The 14,575-nt window shown below is 51.9% G+C and overlaps 1 protein-coding gene across 1 annotated transcript; it reads right to left on the bottom strand.

The window, feature by feature from the left end:
• Positions 1–3,245: 3,245 nt before the first annotated feature.
• Positions 3,246–14,303, bottom strand: LOC129201306 (electroneutral sodium bicarbonate exchanger 1-like). The gene is made up of 21 exons (XM_054812427.1): positions 14,173–14,303; positions 13,804–13,964; positions 13,124–13,312; positions 12,899–12,987; positions 12,621–12,778; positions 12,175–12,262; positions 11,546–11,692; positions 11,271–11,362; positions 10,594–10,768; positions 10,330–10,460; positions 9,514–9,759; positions 9,302–9,407; positions 8,228–8,389; positions 7,394–7,507; positions 6,909–7,070; positions 6,062–6,313; positions 5,265–5,333; positions 4,607–4,780; positions 4,370–4,507; positions 3,830–3,927; positions 3,246–3,342 (listed from the first exon to the last, which is right to left on the bottom strand). Exons 3-21 carry the CDS (start codon positions 13,308–13,310, stop codon positions 3,246–3,248), a joined length of 2,685 nt encoding a protein of 894 aa, XP_054668402.1. The 5' UTR covers positions 13,311–13,312; positions 13,804–13,964; positions 14,173–14,303.
• Positions 14,304–14,575: the final 272 nt, after the last annotated feature.

Raw genomic sequence — 14,575 nt, 5'->3', positions numbered from 1 at the left:
TGACTTCTCTCCTGTACCAACACCTTCACCCCCCCAAGTCCCATTTCTGAACTCCCCGCACACCCCCGGTCTGGCAGAGGTGACGTGGGTGATGCTGCTGTCCCCTCCCTCCTGCAACACAGAGCTCATTGCCATCACTTGCATAGAGAAATTAAAAGAATTTTTTTTTTTAAATTACATAAATCAATAAAACCCCAAACCCACTGATTTCAACTCTTTCCCCAATCGGTTGGTTCCTGACCCAACATCCCAGGGAGATGGATTTCCCCCAAATCAGCGCTGCCCACTCCAAACCCCCCCTTAAAAAGCTCCAAAGATGCCTCCAACTCCTCTCCTCCCTTTAAAAGACTCGGGAGCGGCACAGCAAGACACACGAGACTTTTATTATATTCTTTTCCCATTACGTTCAATGGGTGACAAGAGAAAAATCAGACAGACACGGCTCAGGCGGGTGGACCCGTCAGCCAACATCAACCCTTCACGGACGGGACCCACGAGACGGCGACACAGATTTATATTATTTGAGTTTTACAGAAGGAACCCAAAATCAATCAAAGAATAATTAAAACAAAACAAAAAAAAACAAAACACACAAAGAATCAAAGTGATAAATAACACAGATTTGCTTGATGGATTCCAACCCCCTCCCCCGCTCAGTTTTATTTACAACACGGAGCATTTCCAAACTAGAGCATCTCTTACCATAAAATAAATATATTTCAGCATCTCCAAAATGAAAAAATAGTGTCTGTATTTCTAAATGTAGCACATGGGGGGAAAAAATGAAATAAAATTTAAAAAAAGAAAAAGTGCCAGCACCTTATTTATTACCTTTTTACATCTTTTTTCCCCCCTTAGGGATTTCCATGCACCTACATTTTAGGAAACTTCTTTCGAAGGGGCTCCCGGGAGATCTGGGGAGCTCTTCGTTCAACCCGGCCCCGTTTTCCTTCCCGGGTGGGTTTCTGTCTTTTCTTTCTTTCCGAGCCGAAGAGACGCCAGGCACGCGCAGGGAACAATCCCAGCCTCCGGCCCCTGCCAGGAGGGAGCCGAGTCCAGCCCTGCGCTCTCCTCTTACGGAAAAGAACAAGGACAAAAGAAAAACTGGCCGCTACGAGAAGCCAAATAATTTCATTTAGGGACAGGGCAGCAAGGGGACTGGTACCACAACCGCCCAGCTCCACGCCCATGCCCGTCACCGGCTTAACGCTTCTACCTCCACGGGAATTCAAGTTTATTTTCCAACTGGTGGAGAGCTCAGGGCTCTCCCCCACTGCGACCTTTTCTCCCTGGGGAGGGAGGGACGGCACGGGGGAGCAGCACAGGAAGGCAGCGTGGACGGGAGGTGCACGGAGGAAGAGCAGCGAGAAAACCCAGGCTTTGCACCTTTCCCTTCCTCCAAGCACCCCACCCCCTTTGCTTTTTTTTTTTTTTTTTTTTTTTTGGCCTCCCCTCCTTTTTGAAGAGCTAAACCAGTTTCCTCCCCCTCCACCGGTCACCCCGCCGTGCCGGCAACCGTCAAACTACGGTTTGCAAAGCCCCATCCCGTAAAAGCGTCCGATTTTGGCCCTGCTCGGTGATGTGCCGCTCTCACCCTTACAGAGCCATTTCACATTTTCTTTTCCCCACCCGCACGTCACTTTGGGTCGGTTTGATGCACAAAACGGTTCCCGCGGCGGATGGGAGAAGCCGATGGCAGGAGGGTTCGTGCGCCCGTCCCAGCTGGGCGCGGGGCAGCGGCCGCAGCCGCCAAGAGCCTGGAGCAGGTGCTGAGCCCCCAGCAAGGTGCAGGGCTGCAAGGGGACCTTTTCTTCTGGGTTGTCCTCTCCTCCCAGGCTCCAGGGCCACCCGACTCGACCGCATGTGCCTGGGGTGACGCCGCAGCCCAAGGACCCCCCCAAAACGTGAAGGGGGCACGAGAACCGTCTCTGCTGAACAGCTTGTTCCTGCAAAGCGGCAGGGAGAGGGAGGAGGAGAAGGCAGCTTCCCGCTTTCCTCCCAGCTCGTCCCACCCTGCGAGAGAAAAGACTTTGCAAGGACAGGGCTGAAAAAAGAAAAAACAAAACAACCAACCCCTAGAGTCCCAGGGAGGTAAAAGGAAGGAAAGCGGAGGAACAACGGGGGGGCAGCCCAGGGACGCAGAGCCCCAGGTCTCACCTGGCCTTTCCCAAAACCATACGCTGTATTCAAAGTATTCGATTTTAAGTGGTCCCTTATATTCGGTTTACGGCCAGGGGACAAGAAAGGGGCATTTCTGCATTTTGCAGCTTCCAGGCTGATGGCAGAGCCAAAGGAAAAGAAAATAAATACAATAAAAATAAAATTAAAATAAAATAAAAATAAAAAAAAATTAAAATAAAAGAAAAATAAAAGTCAAAAAGAAAATAAAAAGAAAATAAAAATGAAAATTAAAATAAAGTAAAATGCTGTAAAACTGGAGGGCAGGGAGCAAACGCTTTTCCTTCGCCTTAGCCCAACTGCTCGGACGCTCCTTAGGCTGCCCCGCCAGGCAGGACATCCCTCTCCTACCTGTAAGGGACGTAGGAGTGAACGAAAGCCTGGACCCCAAACCAGACCAAAAACCCGGCCGTGATAAAGAAGAAAACGGAGAAGGCGTCAAGTATAACAGTAAACTATTTGGAACATAAACATGAGTTTATATTTGGAAAAAAAAAAGAGAAAGGAGAGGAGGAATTGGGTATTAAAAAAATAGCACTGAATGATAAAGCGGTAGCAGTCCCTCTACCACTACGCAACCGCAACAAACACACGCACGTACGCCCGGAGGCTCAACAACACCGAACTCCCATTGACCGTGATGTGCACCTCAGTTTGCTGGTCTAGAGATACTGAATGCCTGAAGCACACCAAGGATAACTGAAGACGTCTGCATGGCTTTAATGGGAATCCTCCAACTGGAAAAAAAAAAAGCAGTTTCTCCCCGTGTCCGCGTTGGCACATCCCTGAGTCACGTTCTCGCTCCTCTCCTTCAAAGTCAAGATTCCTAAACATGAAAACTGGGGAGGGGGAAGAATGAAAAAAAAAAAAAAAGGGAGAGCATCATCAGTGGAAGATGGGGTTTGAGCCCCGTTCGTGGGACCACCGCGGCAGAGAGGAGCTGGCTGGCGTGCCACCGTCCTCGCCGCTGCTCGTTTGCTCAGCATTGCCGGCCGAAGCACGGGAAAACCGTACGCGCGCGTCTCGTCACGCTCGCATGCGGTCCTTTACCTTTTTCCTCCCCAAATTCAGACTGTTTCTGTGTTCATAGGGAGAGTCTTCCACACGGTCGTTTTCGACATTTCATCCCAGATATTAATCTCGGAAGGATCGGTCCTGCAATAAATATTTTACATCGCAATCCGTGATTACGGGAACTGCTGCCGCCAAGTGCGTTAGCACCAGCAAGAGGACCAGGGGGGCCCGGGGAACCAAAGCTCAGCGTAAGCACCGGAGGTTTTGCTGGATGAGGAGTTGCGGGAGGCAAGCCTGTAGAACAACAGCTCCAGGCAAAGGCTCTTGCTGGCGTTTAGCCCTGGAGCGGGCTCCTAAGCCACTGCTGCTACAGGTCGTGCCTACACCACCTCTTTCTTAAATATGAGGATCTCCTGCTACCCTAAAGTCACTGATGATGCAAGTTTTGGGGGTTAAATGGGAGTTGTGCAGCCGCTCTGCGCAGGGGCAGAGCCCCGCCATCGTCTCCAGCAGCCCTGCCCAGAAATTTGATTTTCCCGCCGAGCGGACCGCTTTACCGAGGGACGCTCGATAAAGACGGTGCCAAACACCTTCAAACGAATCTTGCCGGGGGTCCTGGCGCTTGGTGGCACTTTACCTGTCGCTGCTTTGCTGTGGGATATCCAAGTCGCTGGTCTTCCCCACTTTCAGTTGAACCCAATTTGCAGCAGCAGCTTCCATCACCTTCTGGGACTCCTGACGGAAAAGGGACAAATCAAGTTCTCGGTCTTTAATCAAAGCGGAGATAAACTCAGCACCCAGTAAAGACGTTGCACGCTGTCCTCTCCTCCTGACCTGCGGCAGCTTTAGCTATTAGTGCAGCAGGGTGAAGACCTTTCACTCCAAATACTTTGGGGGGATTAAAAAACGCTATTATGAGTAAACCTTTCCGTAGTATTAATAATAATAATAATAATAATCTTTATTATAGGACTCATTTTTAAAATTATACCTCTAGTCAAGTGTTAAGCTCACTGCTAATTTAGGATAAAAGGTTACGATGTGTGATCCAGGCTATTAGGATCCGTTTCTGTTTAGTTCTGATCTTGCCCCGACATTTAAAGACGAGCTGTGGCAGAAAGAGGCAATCTCACAGCCCGAGGGAGACGCCCGGCCCCGAGCACCCAGCAAGCTTCACCTCTTCTTCTTTGGCTTCATTTTTGGCATCGTCCAACTTCTTCTGCTTGCTTTCTGGCATAAGGTCATCCAGAAAGCTGAGCTCTCGCTTCGAGAAGCAGAAATCCATCACTTTCCGGACAAAAACGAGAGCCAAAACCTTCACGAATAAGAGGGAAGGTGCAGCGAGGTCAGAGATGATGCCACAGCTCGCTCCGACGCTACAAACACCCCGACGCCGAGCAGCACCGGCTCTTACCATCATGGGGAAGATGATGGCGGCACGCGACACCTTGATGGCCCAGAGCAGGACGAGGCAGATCAGCTGGATCATGGTGAAGCAATGCACCTTTCGCAAGGGGACGTGCCGCAGGTAGATGAAATCCGGCTGGTGTTTCGCCGGCATCCCAAACAGCTTCAAGCGATCGAAGAACTGTAAAATAACAGTGAGAAGTTTCTGGCCCCGGGGAGACGCGGAGGGAGTGTTCAGGATCTCACTTGCAATGAGAAATCCTGGATCCCACCGCGTTCCTCTGCGAGCAGCACCCAATTTTCCCTCCGCTCCATCTATAAACCGGCTTGCCCGCGAGAGCTGCCCACCGAACTGCAATTATTCCCCGTTATTCTGTTCTCAGCGTTTCTCAGCACGCTGAATCCCCCAGCAAGGATTTCCACCAGCCACAGAAATCGCCTTCCCTTCGCGCTGAATTCCCCCATTTTCCCGTAACCTGCCCTGAACTTGCCCGGTCCTCCCGGCCCTATACACCTCCTGTGCCTCCTCCAATCTTTTTCTTACACAAAATATTTTGATCGCTTGCTTTCGGAGAGGGGTTTTTCCCCCCATGCCACTGCTTTTTTTACCTGCTTCTATAGAGATGAAATACCAGGGACCCAACACGCTGTAAAAGAGGCCGTACCTGAATTCCTCTGAGCGACGACACACCCATGTAGAGAAAGACGCCATAAAGCACAGGCATTGGTATAAACTCCAAAAATAAATACAGAAGTTAGTGCATTCTTGTTTTCAAATTGCATTTTCAGTATTACCGCTCTCTTCTACAGTCCCTGCCTAAAATTGCCTAAAGCCTTCCAGCTTCCAGAGGGTTAGAGAAGTGTCGGATTTTAACCATCAGAGATTTTGTGCGTGCGAATGATTTAATGCTCTGCTTTAGGCTGAGCTTTTGAGTTACACTTCATCAGAATAATCCTGTTTTCCAGAAAGGTTGGAGGAAAATAGGTGATTTCGCCCATGCTACCATATGCCGCGTTCTGCGACGGTAGAAAAACATTTGTACGTGTTCTTGTGGCAACACGCAAGGAAGCCCACGGGGACGATTTCAGCGCGTTTAGCTACTGGGAACGGCTGTTCCGAGGCATCTGGGGGAACAAATTGCAAGCGGTAACGTGCTGCCTGGTTGAAAGAGCAGAGGTACTGCTCTAAATACGCTTCACCGTAACCCATAAACACGGGTGGGCCTGAAAGACATCTGAAAATCCAAGCAGTTGGCTTGCTCGCTTGGCTCAAGCGTGCCAAACTGGGGTCTGAAGGGCTGGAAAGTGCAACCGAGGGTGGTTCCCACCACGGATCGAGCCCCAAGGTTTGGGATCACCTCCTCCTCTGCTCCACAGCTACTCAGGCCTGGAGAAAGGGGACTAGTTTTGCATAACCTCCAAAAAGCTCGCGGTTGTTGGGTGGTTTCCATTTTCCTCTTACCTTTAACACCGAAGTGAAGAAGAATGAGCAGCCCATGAGCACAAAGATCATCAAGCCAGTGACTCTCTGCTCTCGTATCCCCAGAAACTTGGGCTGTTCTCCTGGAGCTGAGCAGCCAGACTCTACTTTGAGGCTATTCACGTGGGTGATGGACAGGACGGTCGCAGCCACAAACCACGGCAGCCCCATCACGGAGCACACCCCCAGCATCACGGCCACCATGAAGAGGTCCAGGTGGTACCCGCATCCTTTCTGCGCGGAGCGAAACAAGAAACAGAGCATCTCACGGGACAAGAGCAAGGACAACGTCGCAAGTCAGACCCAAACAACCCTGTAGGAGCTCAAGTCGACGTCTTGAAAATTTAAAACACGAACTGGAAACAAATAAGGATGTATCCAGTCTTTGCGCAAGCACCTTGCATGACAATCCGGCAGCACTTCAGACAAAGTGGATTTGGGGAGTTTGTATCTACTTCTCAACAAAAAAACCACCTTACTATTTTTCATTCATAAAGACATTTCTACCACTTGCGAGTAAGATATGACTCTCAGTTATCCCTGGCAGCACATCAAAATGATTCGTTCCCCAGCTGCTGCTGACATTTTAAAACAAAAGCGTGCTTCTACAACGCTCTAAGCTTAATATGCTCCTCCGAAAGATTGCTCATCTGAACTCCCCTGTTGTCGTTTGCTCCCTGTGTCATCGTTAAGCCAGGAGACCATCTTGCCACGCTGCCTGACGTTGTTCCAAACCAATGCCTTCACAAGGCATTTGGAATTGGAGCTTCTCCCCGTACCTGCAGCCCAGAGCGCGTTGGGGATGGGGTTGTCTCCTGCAGCCCCTTACCTTCAGCCTGTGCTCCTTCCTGTTCACGATAAGAGCCGTGATCTGCTGGTCCATGAATATCAAGATGGTGCAAAGCAGAGCTGGGATGAGCGCAGCCACCACCGTCCACCAAGGGTTGGGTCCTATGGGGTTGATGAACCACCCGCGGTCGTCTCTGGTAGGCTGCAACAAAGCACGCACATCAGCCTCGTCTCCCAGCCCAGCTACTTCACCGGCTTGGATTTTCCCCTCCATCCCCGTGTCACAGCATCTCCCAGCCCTGGTTTCACGTCACCCCGGGGCTCAGCAGTGCCAGCATCCTCTTTGCAAGCACCTGTAGCTATTTCTCCTGCAGGTACCTAGTTTTGGGGCTGTCTTCTCATTTCCAGGAGGAAACGATGCACTTGGAGGTGGAGGAGGAGATGGTCACACCACCAGCATCTCCTCCAGACTCAGCCCTGTCCTGCCCCGGTGAAACCCGCTCCGTGCCACAACACCCCCCCTACCTTGAACGTATGGGGGATGTGGAGCTTCGGTGACGGGATCCCAGTCATGAAGTCAATGAGCACCATGATGACGATGGTGAGGAAAACAGCAAAGTCACTTATTGTGGACCGCACCTGGGGCAAGAAACCAGAGCTGAAAGGGGCATCGCAAAGGGGGCCACAACATGAGATGGAAAAATGAGAGACATCAACAACATTAAGGCTGGTTAACAAAATCCCACCACTCTGAGGACATGCAGCCAAATCCCTTGGTTAGCTACTGTTGCTGTGCTTGTCTCTGTGAGAGCTGGTGTCAGACAATAAAAAAAAAAAAGAGTTTAATTAGGTGGAAGAGGGTTGTTTGAATTCAAACCTTAAGTAAAAAAAATATTAAAAAATAAGGAAGCAGATGGCTGCCACTGCAGCCATGCTCACAGCTAAAATGGGAATAAGGCGCACTGAGGCATCGTATGTTCCTCAAAAGGAAGAAAAAGTGTCTTTTCCTATGGCAGCTCCTCATTTGAACCAACTTTCCCCTTGAGCATAATGCACAGAAGGTTAAAAAAAAAAAAAAAAAAAAAAGGCAAATAAACCCCCACAACTTTGGAAGACCTCTTTTCCCACTGCCTGAGCAAAATATCGCTCGGGGGCAGGTCGCGAGGCAGGTGGGAAACGCCACGGTCGTTTAGCACTCATGGAAACGAGGGAGGGACATCCAAGCTGCTGGAGAGTTTGGCCTTCAAGGTCAATGTTTCCCAGCTTGACCAAGCGGTGGCAAATACTGCTTAGCGCTCCGGGAAAGCCATTTTGGGAAATGAGTGTGGAGACTGCTGCCGGCCACCATCTTCTACCTACTCTGGTTGGGAAGTAACGGCTGCTTTTAAACTTCTTCAAGAAGCTCGACAGGACAAAGGTGGAGAAGAAGAGGATGCAGCACCAGAAGAGGACATTAGGCGCGTAGGGGCCATTGCGTCCACAGGCAGGTCCGTGAAACTCTCCATGCAAATACCGACATTCCTGGAGAAACAGAGCGTCAGGACACAAAGGTAGTGCACGTGCGGCAAGGAAACCTGGGATAACTCGGGGCTTTTGAGGATCTTGGTCCAAGATCCATGACCTTGTAACTGCTGCTGCTGCTGCTGCTGCTGACGGAGATTTATATTGAATGAGCAGCAGCTGAACAAGTGACACATCGAACCGCACAGAGGAGAGCGGAGAGGCGAGATGTGATGGGACACCATATCACAGACCCATGGCACATCCTCCGCTCGAATGGCAGGCAACCGTGGCTGAAGAAGACGCCAAGAGGGGAAGGAAACACTGGAAGTTCTTGGGGATAGAGAAAGAGGGAGCAGGGAAGGAGGGCTAAGACAGCCGCGGAAGGCAAGGAGAAGAGACGAATCGTCCCTTCCCAGCGAAGGGCTCCCAGGACACGGCCAAGAGGGGATGAAGATGTCCTGAAGAGCCTCCCATCCTATGCCTGGGCTTTGCTTCCAGCAACAGCAGCCCGAGAGGCTGCTCAGACGTGCAAATTTATGCATGGACCTACAGACAGTGCTGAGTAAGCAAGCAAGGACTGGAGTTCTTAGGAACCAAGTAAGGAAGCTAAGGACTACCTTCAAGCAGGAACTTAAGTCCTCCAACTTCTACAAGAATCAAACCACCCACTTAACCTTGCTCCTGGTCAGAAAAATTGTCCTGCGACAGGGTCAAGGAGGACAGTTATTACCCACGATGTTGGGGGGACAAGGTGGACTCTCCTTCCCAGGACCAAGCGGGTTAAAACCACACGTTAGATTTAAAGAATGCCTTTGCAGAGCAGCACTAGCACAGTCTGAAGCCCCTCATCACCCGAAGGGCTCTGACTTTTGCAAAATGTGAACGCCCCTGGACCCCGCGGCCGCGGAAGTAGTGGCTTGGGGCACTTACAGTCACCGTGAGGTTTTCCCAGGCGATGCCAGACACGTCGATCTCGTTGCTCTCCCAGAAACGCAGGGTTGCGTTGCTGGGATGGCTTGGTGCCTCACACTTACAGCTGGGAGGAGAAAAGCCAAGACGAGGGTGAGGGAAAGGCAATGGAGGTGCAGCCCTGAGCTCCTGCCAAGGGGCAGCAGCCTTTTAGGAGGAAAAGAAAAACTCACTAGTAGACGGTGAGGAAGTCGAGCTTGCTGTGCATGTGCACAGGGTAGGTCTCTCGCAGGTGACTCAGCTTCTCCAGAGCCTCGTAGATGAAGATGATGCAGATGAGGGAGGCGAAGGCTTCTTCGGTGAAGCGGGTGATGTAGCACACCAAACAGCTGGCGTCGGTGGCCACCAGCACTATGCAGAAGAAGGCAGTCCACAGCCCGATGCAGGCCCGCAGAGAGAGATAGGAGAGCGCGTACTCCCTGGGAAACCAAAATCAAACAAAGGCTGGAAAGGCCAGGAAGAGGCGCCGAGCCGTGCCTTCCTTCGGGGAAAATCACGAGCAATTTAGGAGCACGTCAAGGCTGCAGGTGGTAAATGCACTTTCCATGTCCTACTACAGACAGCCTTGGGGCTGCGGTGCAGGGTGCGGACCTGCAGGAGGAGAGGCCAATTATTTCATGATTGTTATTTAACAATTAGCTTGTGTTAAGGCCTTGGAGGCTAATTGAGGTCAGGGCCCTTTGTGGAAGGTGGTGTCCTCCCACATCACCCCCATGCCCTAACACCAAAACCCCGGCTGATTTTGCACCCAGTCACCTGCTACCAGCAAGCTGGGGCTGAAGAATAAATTGAATTGCAATCAGGGTGTCTCATCTCACATCAAACTCATCACAACACAAGGATCCCCATCCTTATGGCTTCTCCTCTTCCTGCTTCATTTTAACCCTAAAAACCCCAAACAACCTCATCCATCCTTCAGAGACCAAGGGCTCTTGCACCATCACATACTAAAGCAGCAGCGTGCAACGTCTGCGACACAGAAAACAAACTGAAATTTGTAGAGGATCTTTTCGAACACGAGGACGGGTCCAGTGCTGCCGAGGATGGTGAGAGGTTGGCCAGCAAAGAGGGAATACACCACGCCGGTCATGGATGCGCCCAGCAGTGACTCCATGGCACTCTGTCCAGGGAAGAGGCAGCGGCGAGGAAATAAATCAATGGGAAAAAGAAGAAAAAACCCAAAGCAAATTCACTGCAGCGAAGATTTTGCATGAGTTTTGCGCTCCCCCACGCCACCCAAGAGAGCTGCTCACGATGTGGCCGTCGGTCGCCTCCCCCAGCAGTCCCCCGAAGGTGATGACAGGGGACATGCAGGCACAGAAGAGGAAGAGGAAGGACGCCAGACACTGCAGGCTCAGACCATCCCGAAAGTCGCTCCAGAACCACGGGGCTTTGCGCTTCACGTCCAGGATCAAACCTCCAAAGAGCCTGGAGGAAGGAAAAACAAATAGACTGTTTCCCTGCAAGACCACACAGAGGGGGTTTTGCTGCAGAAGGACAAGCCCAAGCAGACAGTAACCTTCATTGCTAACCAGCAGCAGTCTCCTTCGGCCGTTTTATACCCGGCAGAAACCAAGCAAGCACAAAAAACCCCTCCAACAAAAAGAAAAAGGACCAAACCTGAAAGCCCATCCCCTCTTACTGCAACTGTCCCTTGCTTGGAGAAGCAGCAGAGCTCTCCCTGGAGGTATTTACACAGCTGCTTCCACCCCAAATCAAGAAAATCTGTCTGCAGTGGTGCTGTGGCTGAGCCCAGCTGCCCAGATCTCACCTGCCCAGCCCAGGGGACCGAGCTGGTAATGTGAAGCCCCTTCACTGAACCAACTAACCCCAGAAAACTGCTACAAGGGAAGGTGCACGCTCCGATTCTAGAGGCAAAGAGAAAAAAAAAAAACAAACAACAAACCCCACAAACTATTAAAGCTCACACCTTCCCGTGCGCTCCAGTTCAGGACCACTGTGTTTCTCTGGCTTGCTGTGAGAAGCACTGTCATCGAGAGCTCCTGGCATCTTCCTTTTTCCCTGTTAAAAAGGAAATAAGCCAAAGCTATGGATTCGTAACCACTGGCTTGTTGGGCTTCTGGTCTGGGTATGTGACTGCGTCAAACTGGGACCTGGTGAATCTGGGTCCCAGAACAGCATCCCCGGCCGGCCGGCCGCCGGCCTGCCCGTCCCCCTCGCGCCTCCCTCCGCCGCAGCACCCACCTGCGAAGGGACGTTTTTCGGGGGCTCGATTCGGATCGATGGATCCCATTCTCCTGGCGGCAAGACCGTGACCTGATCCAGAAACTCGTCGATGCCGGCCACGAGGTCAGCCCGGTTCTCGGCTTTATAGGCAACGTCACGGAAAACCTGCCGACAGGAGACAACCTGCTCAGAGGACAACCCATCTCCGATGTCCTAAGCACTACGGTAAGCTCCTGGCTAAATGCAAGATCATTTTCCCCAAATTTCCTGCTTGTAATGGCAGGAAATATTCCCCCCAAATGGAAAAATCTGTCCATCACAGTACTTGTAATCATCTCCTCCACGAGGTCCCCATCCCTCATGGCACACCATACCCTTTTGCTTAAAGCGGGGAAGTTTCACTGGCCCTGGCAATGCCACCACTGGGGACAGGGTGCTGGGGACCCCGGGGAGGTGCAGGATGCACACCGGGTGGGATTTCAACCTCCAAGAGGTGGGGTGATACAAATCCGTGCGTTTGCTTCGGCGTGTGAACGAGGGGTGGGCTATCTGGAGAGGTGTGGGCAGTTGGGAAGCAAATCCTCTTCCTCACTACTGCAGAGAGGTGAAGAAAACCAAAAATGACCCGGAATTCTCTCTTCTCGCACCTCATCCGTCATGATAGTAGCCATGGACCTGCCGATCTCATGGTACTGATGGGCTTTGCCTTCTGGTCCAAGCAAAACAAACAGGAACCTGGGCAAGAAAAACACAATGAGCGAGAAGAACGTGTCCTTGCTCAAAGGACACCCAAGGAAATCCCTGGGAGCCCCCAGCCCCGAGCGCAGCTCCAGAGGGGACACGTAGGCTCACCGACTCCGCCAGGAATTTGAAATTCACCAAAACCGATGGCAAATTTAATTTTTGGGCCAATTTTCATTAAAATTGGCCAAGGGGTTTGAAAGACACAGCAGGGAAGGGATGCGAGTGGGAGAAATGTCCTCGCTCCCCCTGCCCTTGTTCCCTTGGGACGCCAAACTGATGCATGCACCTTGATGTTCTTTCGTTGGGTGGGGGTTTTTTGAAATAAAATCTTTGTGCTTCTCGTTCAGACCTTGTTGGGATGGGAACTTCCGTCATGCCCGAGAGGAGGACAGCCGGGGTCAGGCGGACAAATGCCACGATGGGCTGGCGAAGGAAATCCAGCTCTCCTACGAGCACGTTGGATGCTTCAGCCCCGGTGGGAATTTTCTTCATGAAATGCAGCTGCGCCTAGGCACAACAAGCGATTTTCAGGCAAATACCCCAAAAGCAAAGCCCTCAGCACTCTGCACCCAAATTTGCAAGACCAAATCTGGCCCTAAAGGCATAAGATAGCTACGAGCGTCTCACCTTGCTTAAGTCCATCGCGTTGCTCTCGTGGTTCACCCCATTTTTAGCTTCTGCAGTGGTAGGAGAAGGATGAGGGGTGAGTGTTTGGGCTGGTAGGAAAAAGAAAGACACTCAGAAAGACGGACAAGGAGCAATTGGGATGCTTCTCCTCTGCCAGGACAAGTCGAATGGGACCAGAGCCCTGCAGGAACCTCACCTGGTGCCAAACCCTGCAGGAACCCTCACCTGGCTTGTCAAGGAGGTGCAGGTCTGACTGCTTCTTGCTCACATCAGCAAACGAGCGGACGATGGGAAGAAGGTTGTTTCTTTTCTTCTCATTCTGATGGTGATGCTTCTTCAGTAGGACTTCTCGAACTTTTGCCCGCACGTGCTCGTCAAACTCCGTGGACTGGTCTTGCGGGCCCAGGATCATATCTGGGGATGGCAAAGGGAAACGAAGCCGTCAGAGCAGAAACCCCCCCAGGTCCCAAGCCCTGAAGCCCCCGGGGGAAGGCTGTGCCACGCAGGATCCCCTGACACAGGCCCAGCCTTGCTTAGCAAGACATTTTAATACAGTTCAGCCTTTGCAGCGAAAGCAAGAAGTTTCTTTTGCTAAAAAACACGAGCAAAGTGCTTATTCATCACTCTGCTAAGATAATTATTTCCCATTCGAAATAATGCAATTTTCTTGCCCCGTCTGGCCTTTCTGTCTGACTCTACACATTTAAAAAAAAAAGCTGGAAAAAACACACCAGAAAAAGCTGGTGTGACTGTTGCACGCCCAGCCTGCATCCAAAACCAACTTAAAAACACAGCGGGGTTTCTGGAAAAGGACGCGCCGTTGGGGCAGGGTTTGATTCGGGAGCGGAGGGCACCGCGGCAAACCGAGCTCGGCCGTTCCCGCAGAGACGCGGCGCCCGCGGTACCTGCAATCTCTTCGATGCTGTTGGCACAAATGTCCAGCAGCACCGTCCCGTTGATGATGCAACTCCTCAGCTCAGAGAGGCTGTGCAAGGACAGCGTGGCCACGTAGGGCTTGCTCCAGCGCTCGCCGCCGTCTTCCACGTCCTCCTCAAACTTCAGCCACCTGCGGACATCAGGCGCGATCAGCCCCATTGCGAGGAAACGGCCTCAGCTCCGCAACCCTTTAACAGAGCTACAGGGCGGCGAGAGAAGGCTCCTCGCATCGGCACCTGCAAAAGCTTTGCCAAAGTCCCGGAGAGCGGAAAGCAGAGCCCACGGGCGCTGCCGGCGAGGGGACTCCTCTCCCACCGCGGCCGGCAGCGGGGATTTACCTTGCCGTTTCCTTCCACTCGGCATCTTCACCCTCTTTCACGCAGATCTCATCCAGCTCGGTGAACAAGTCATGGGGAACGTGCTGCTCGTCCTCCTCGGTCCCGAGGATGAACTGCACTCGCTGGGACGGAGTGTCTGGGGGCAGAAGGCAAAGCCCCGTCCCGTTACCGTGCCCGAATACGGCCCGTCACGCTCATAGGCAAAGCGGGCATCGATCGGCACCATAAACATCGGGCTGGCCCTCTGCCCTGGCTCTGTCCAGGCTTGCACAGAGCCCCAGAGAAGGAGAGAAGCATCTAATCCACCTCTGCATAAGCATGGGCACCTTCCCTTCCCCACAGTTCCATTTTTAAAGCCAGGATCCCTCTGAGGAAGGCGAGCCTAAATCCTTTATGCATTTAA

This window comes from Grus americana, unplaced genomic scaffold (genome assembly GCF_028858705.1).
Source record: "Grus americana isolate bGruAme1 unplaced genomic scaffold, bGruAme1.mat scaffold_91, whole genome shotgun sequence".
NCBI classification, from domain to species: Eukaryota; Metazoa; Chordata; class Aves; order Gruiformes; family Gruidae; genus Grus; species Grus americana.
Note: the sequence above shows the minus strand (reverse complement) of the source record. Positions and strands in the feature narration are given on the sequence as shown.

Bases quoted from the DNA above. Each gene is read 5' to 3' on its own strand.
- LOC129201306 (XM_054812427.1), bottom strand. From the start codon at position 13,310: ATGATCCTGGGCCCGCAAGACCAGTCCACGGAGTTTGACGAGCACGTG. The intron at 11,363-11,545 runs GTGGGTGCTGCG...CCTTTTTAACAG, and splicing joins CGAAAAACGTCCCTTCGCAG to GGAAAAAGGAAGATGCCAGG. The intron at 9,408-9,513 runs GTGAGTTTTTCT...TTCTCCTCCCAG, and splicing joins GACTTCCTCACCGTCTACTA to CTGTAAGTGTGAGGCACCAA.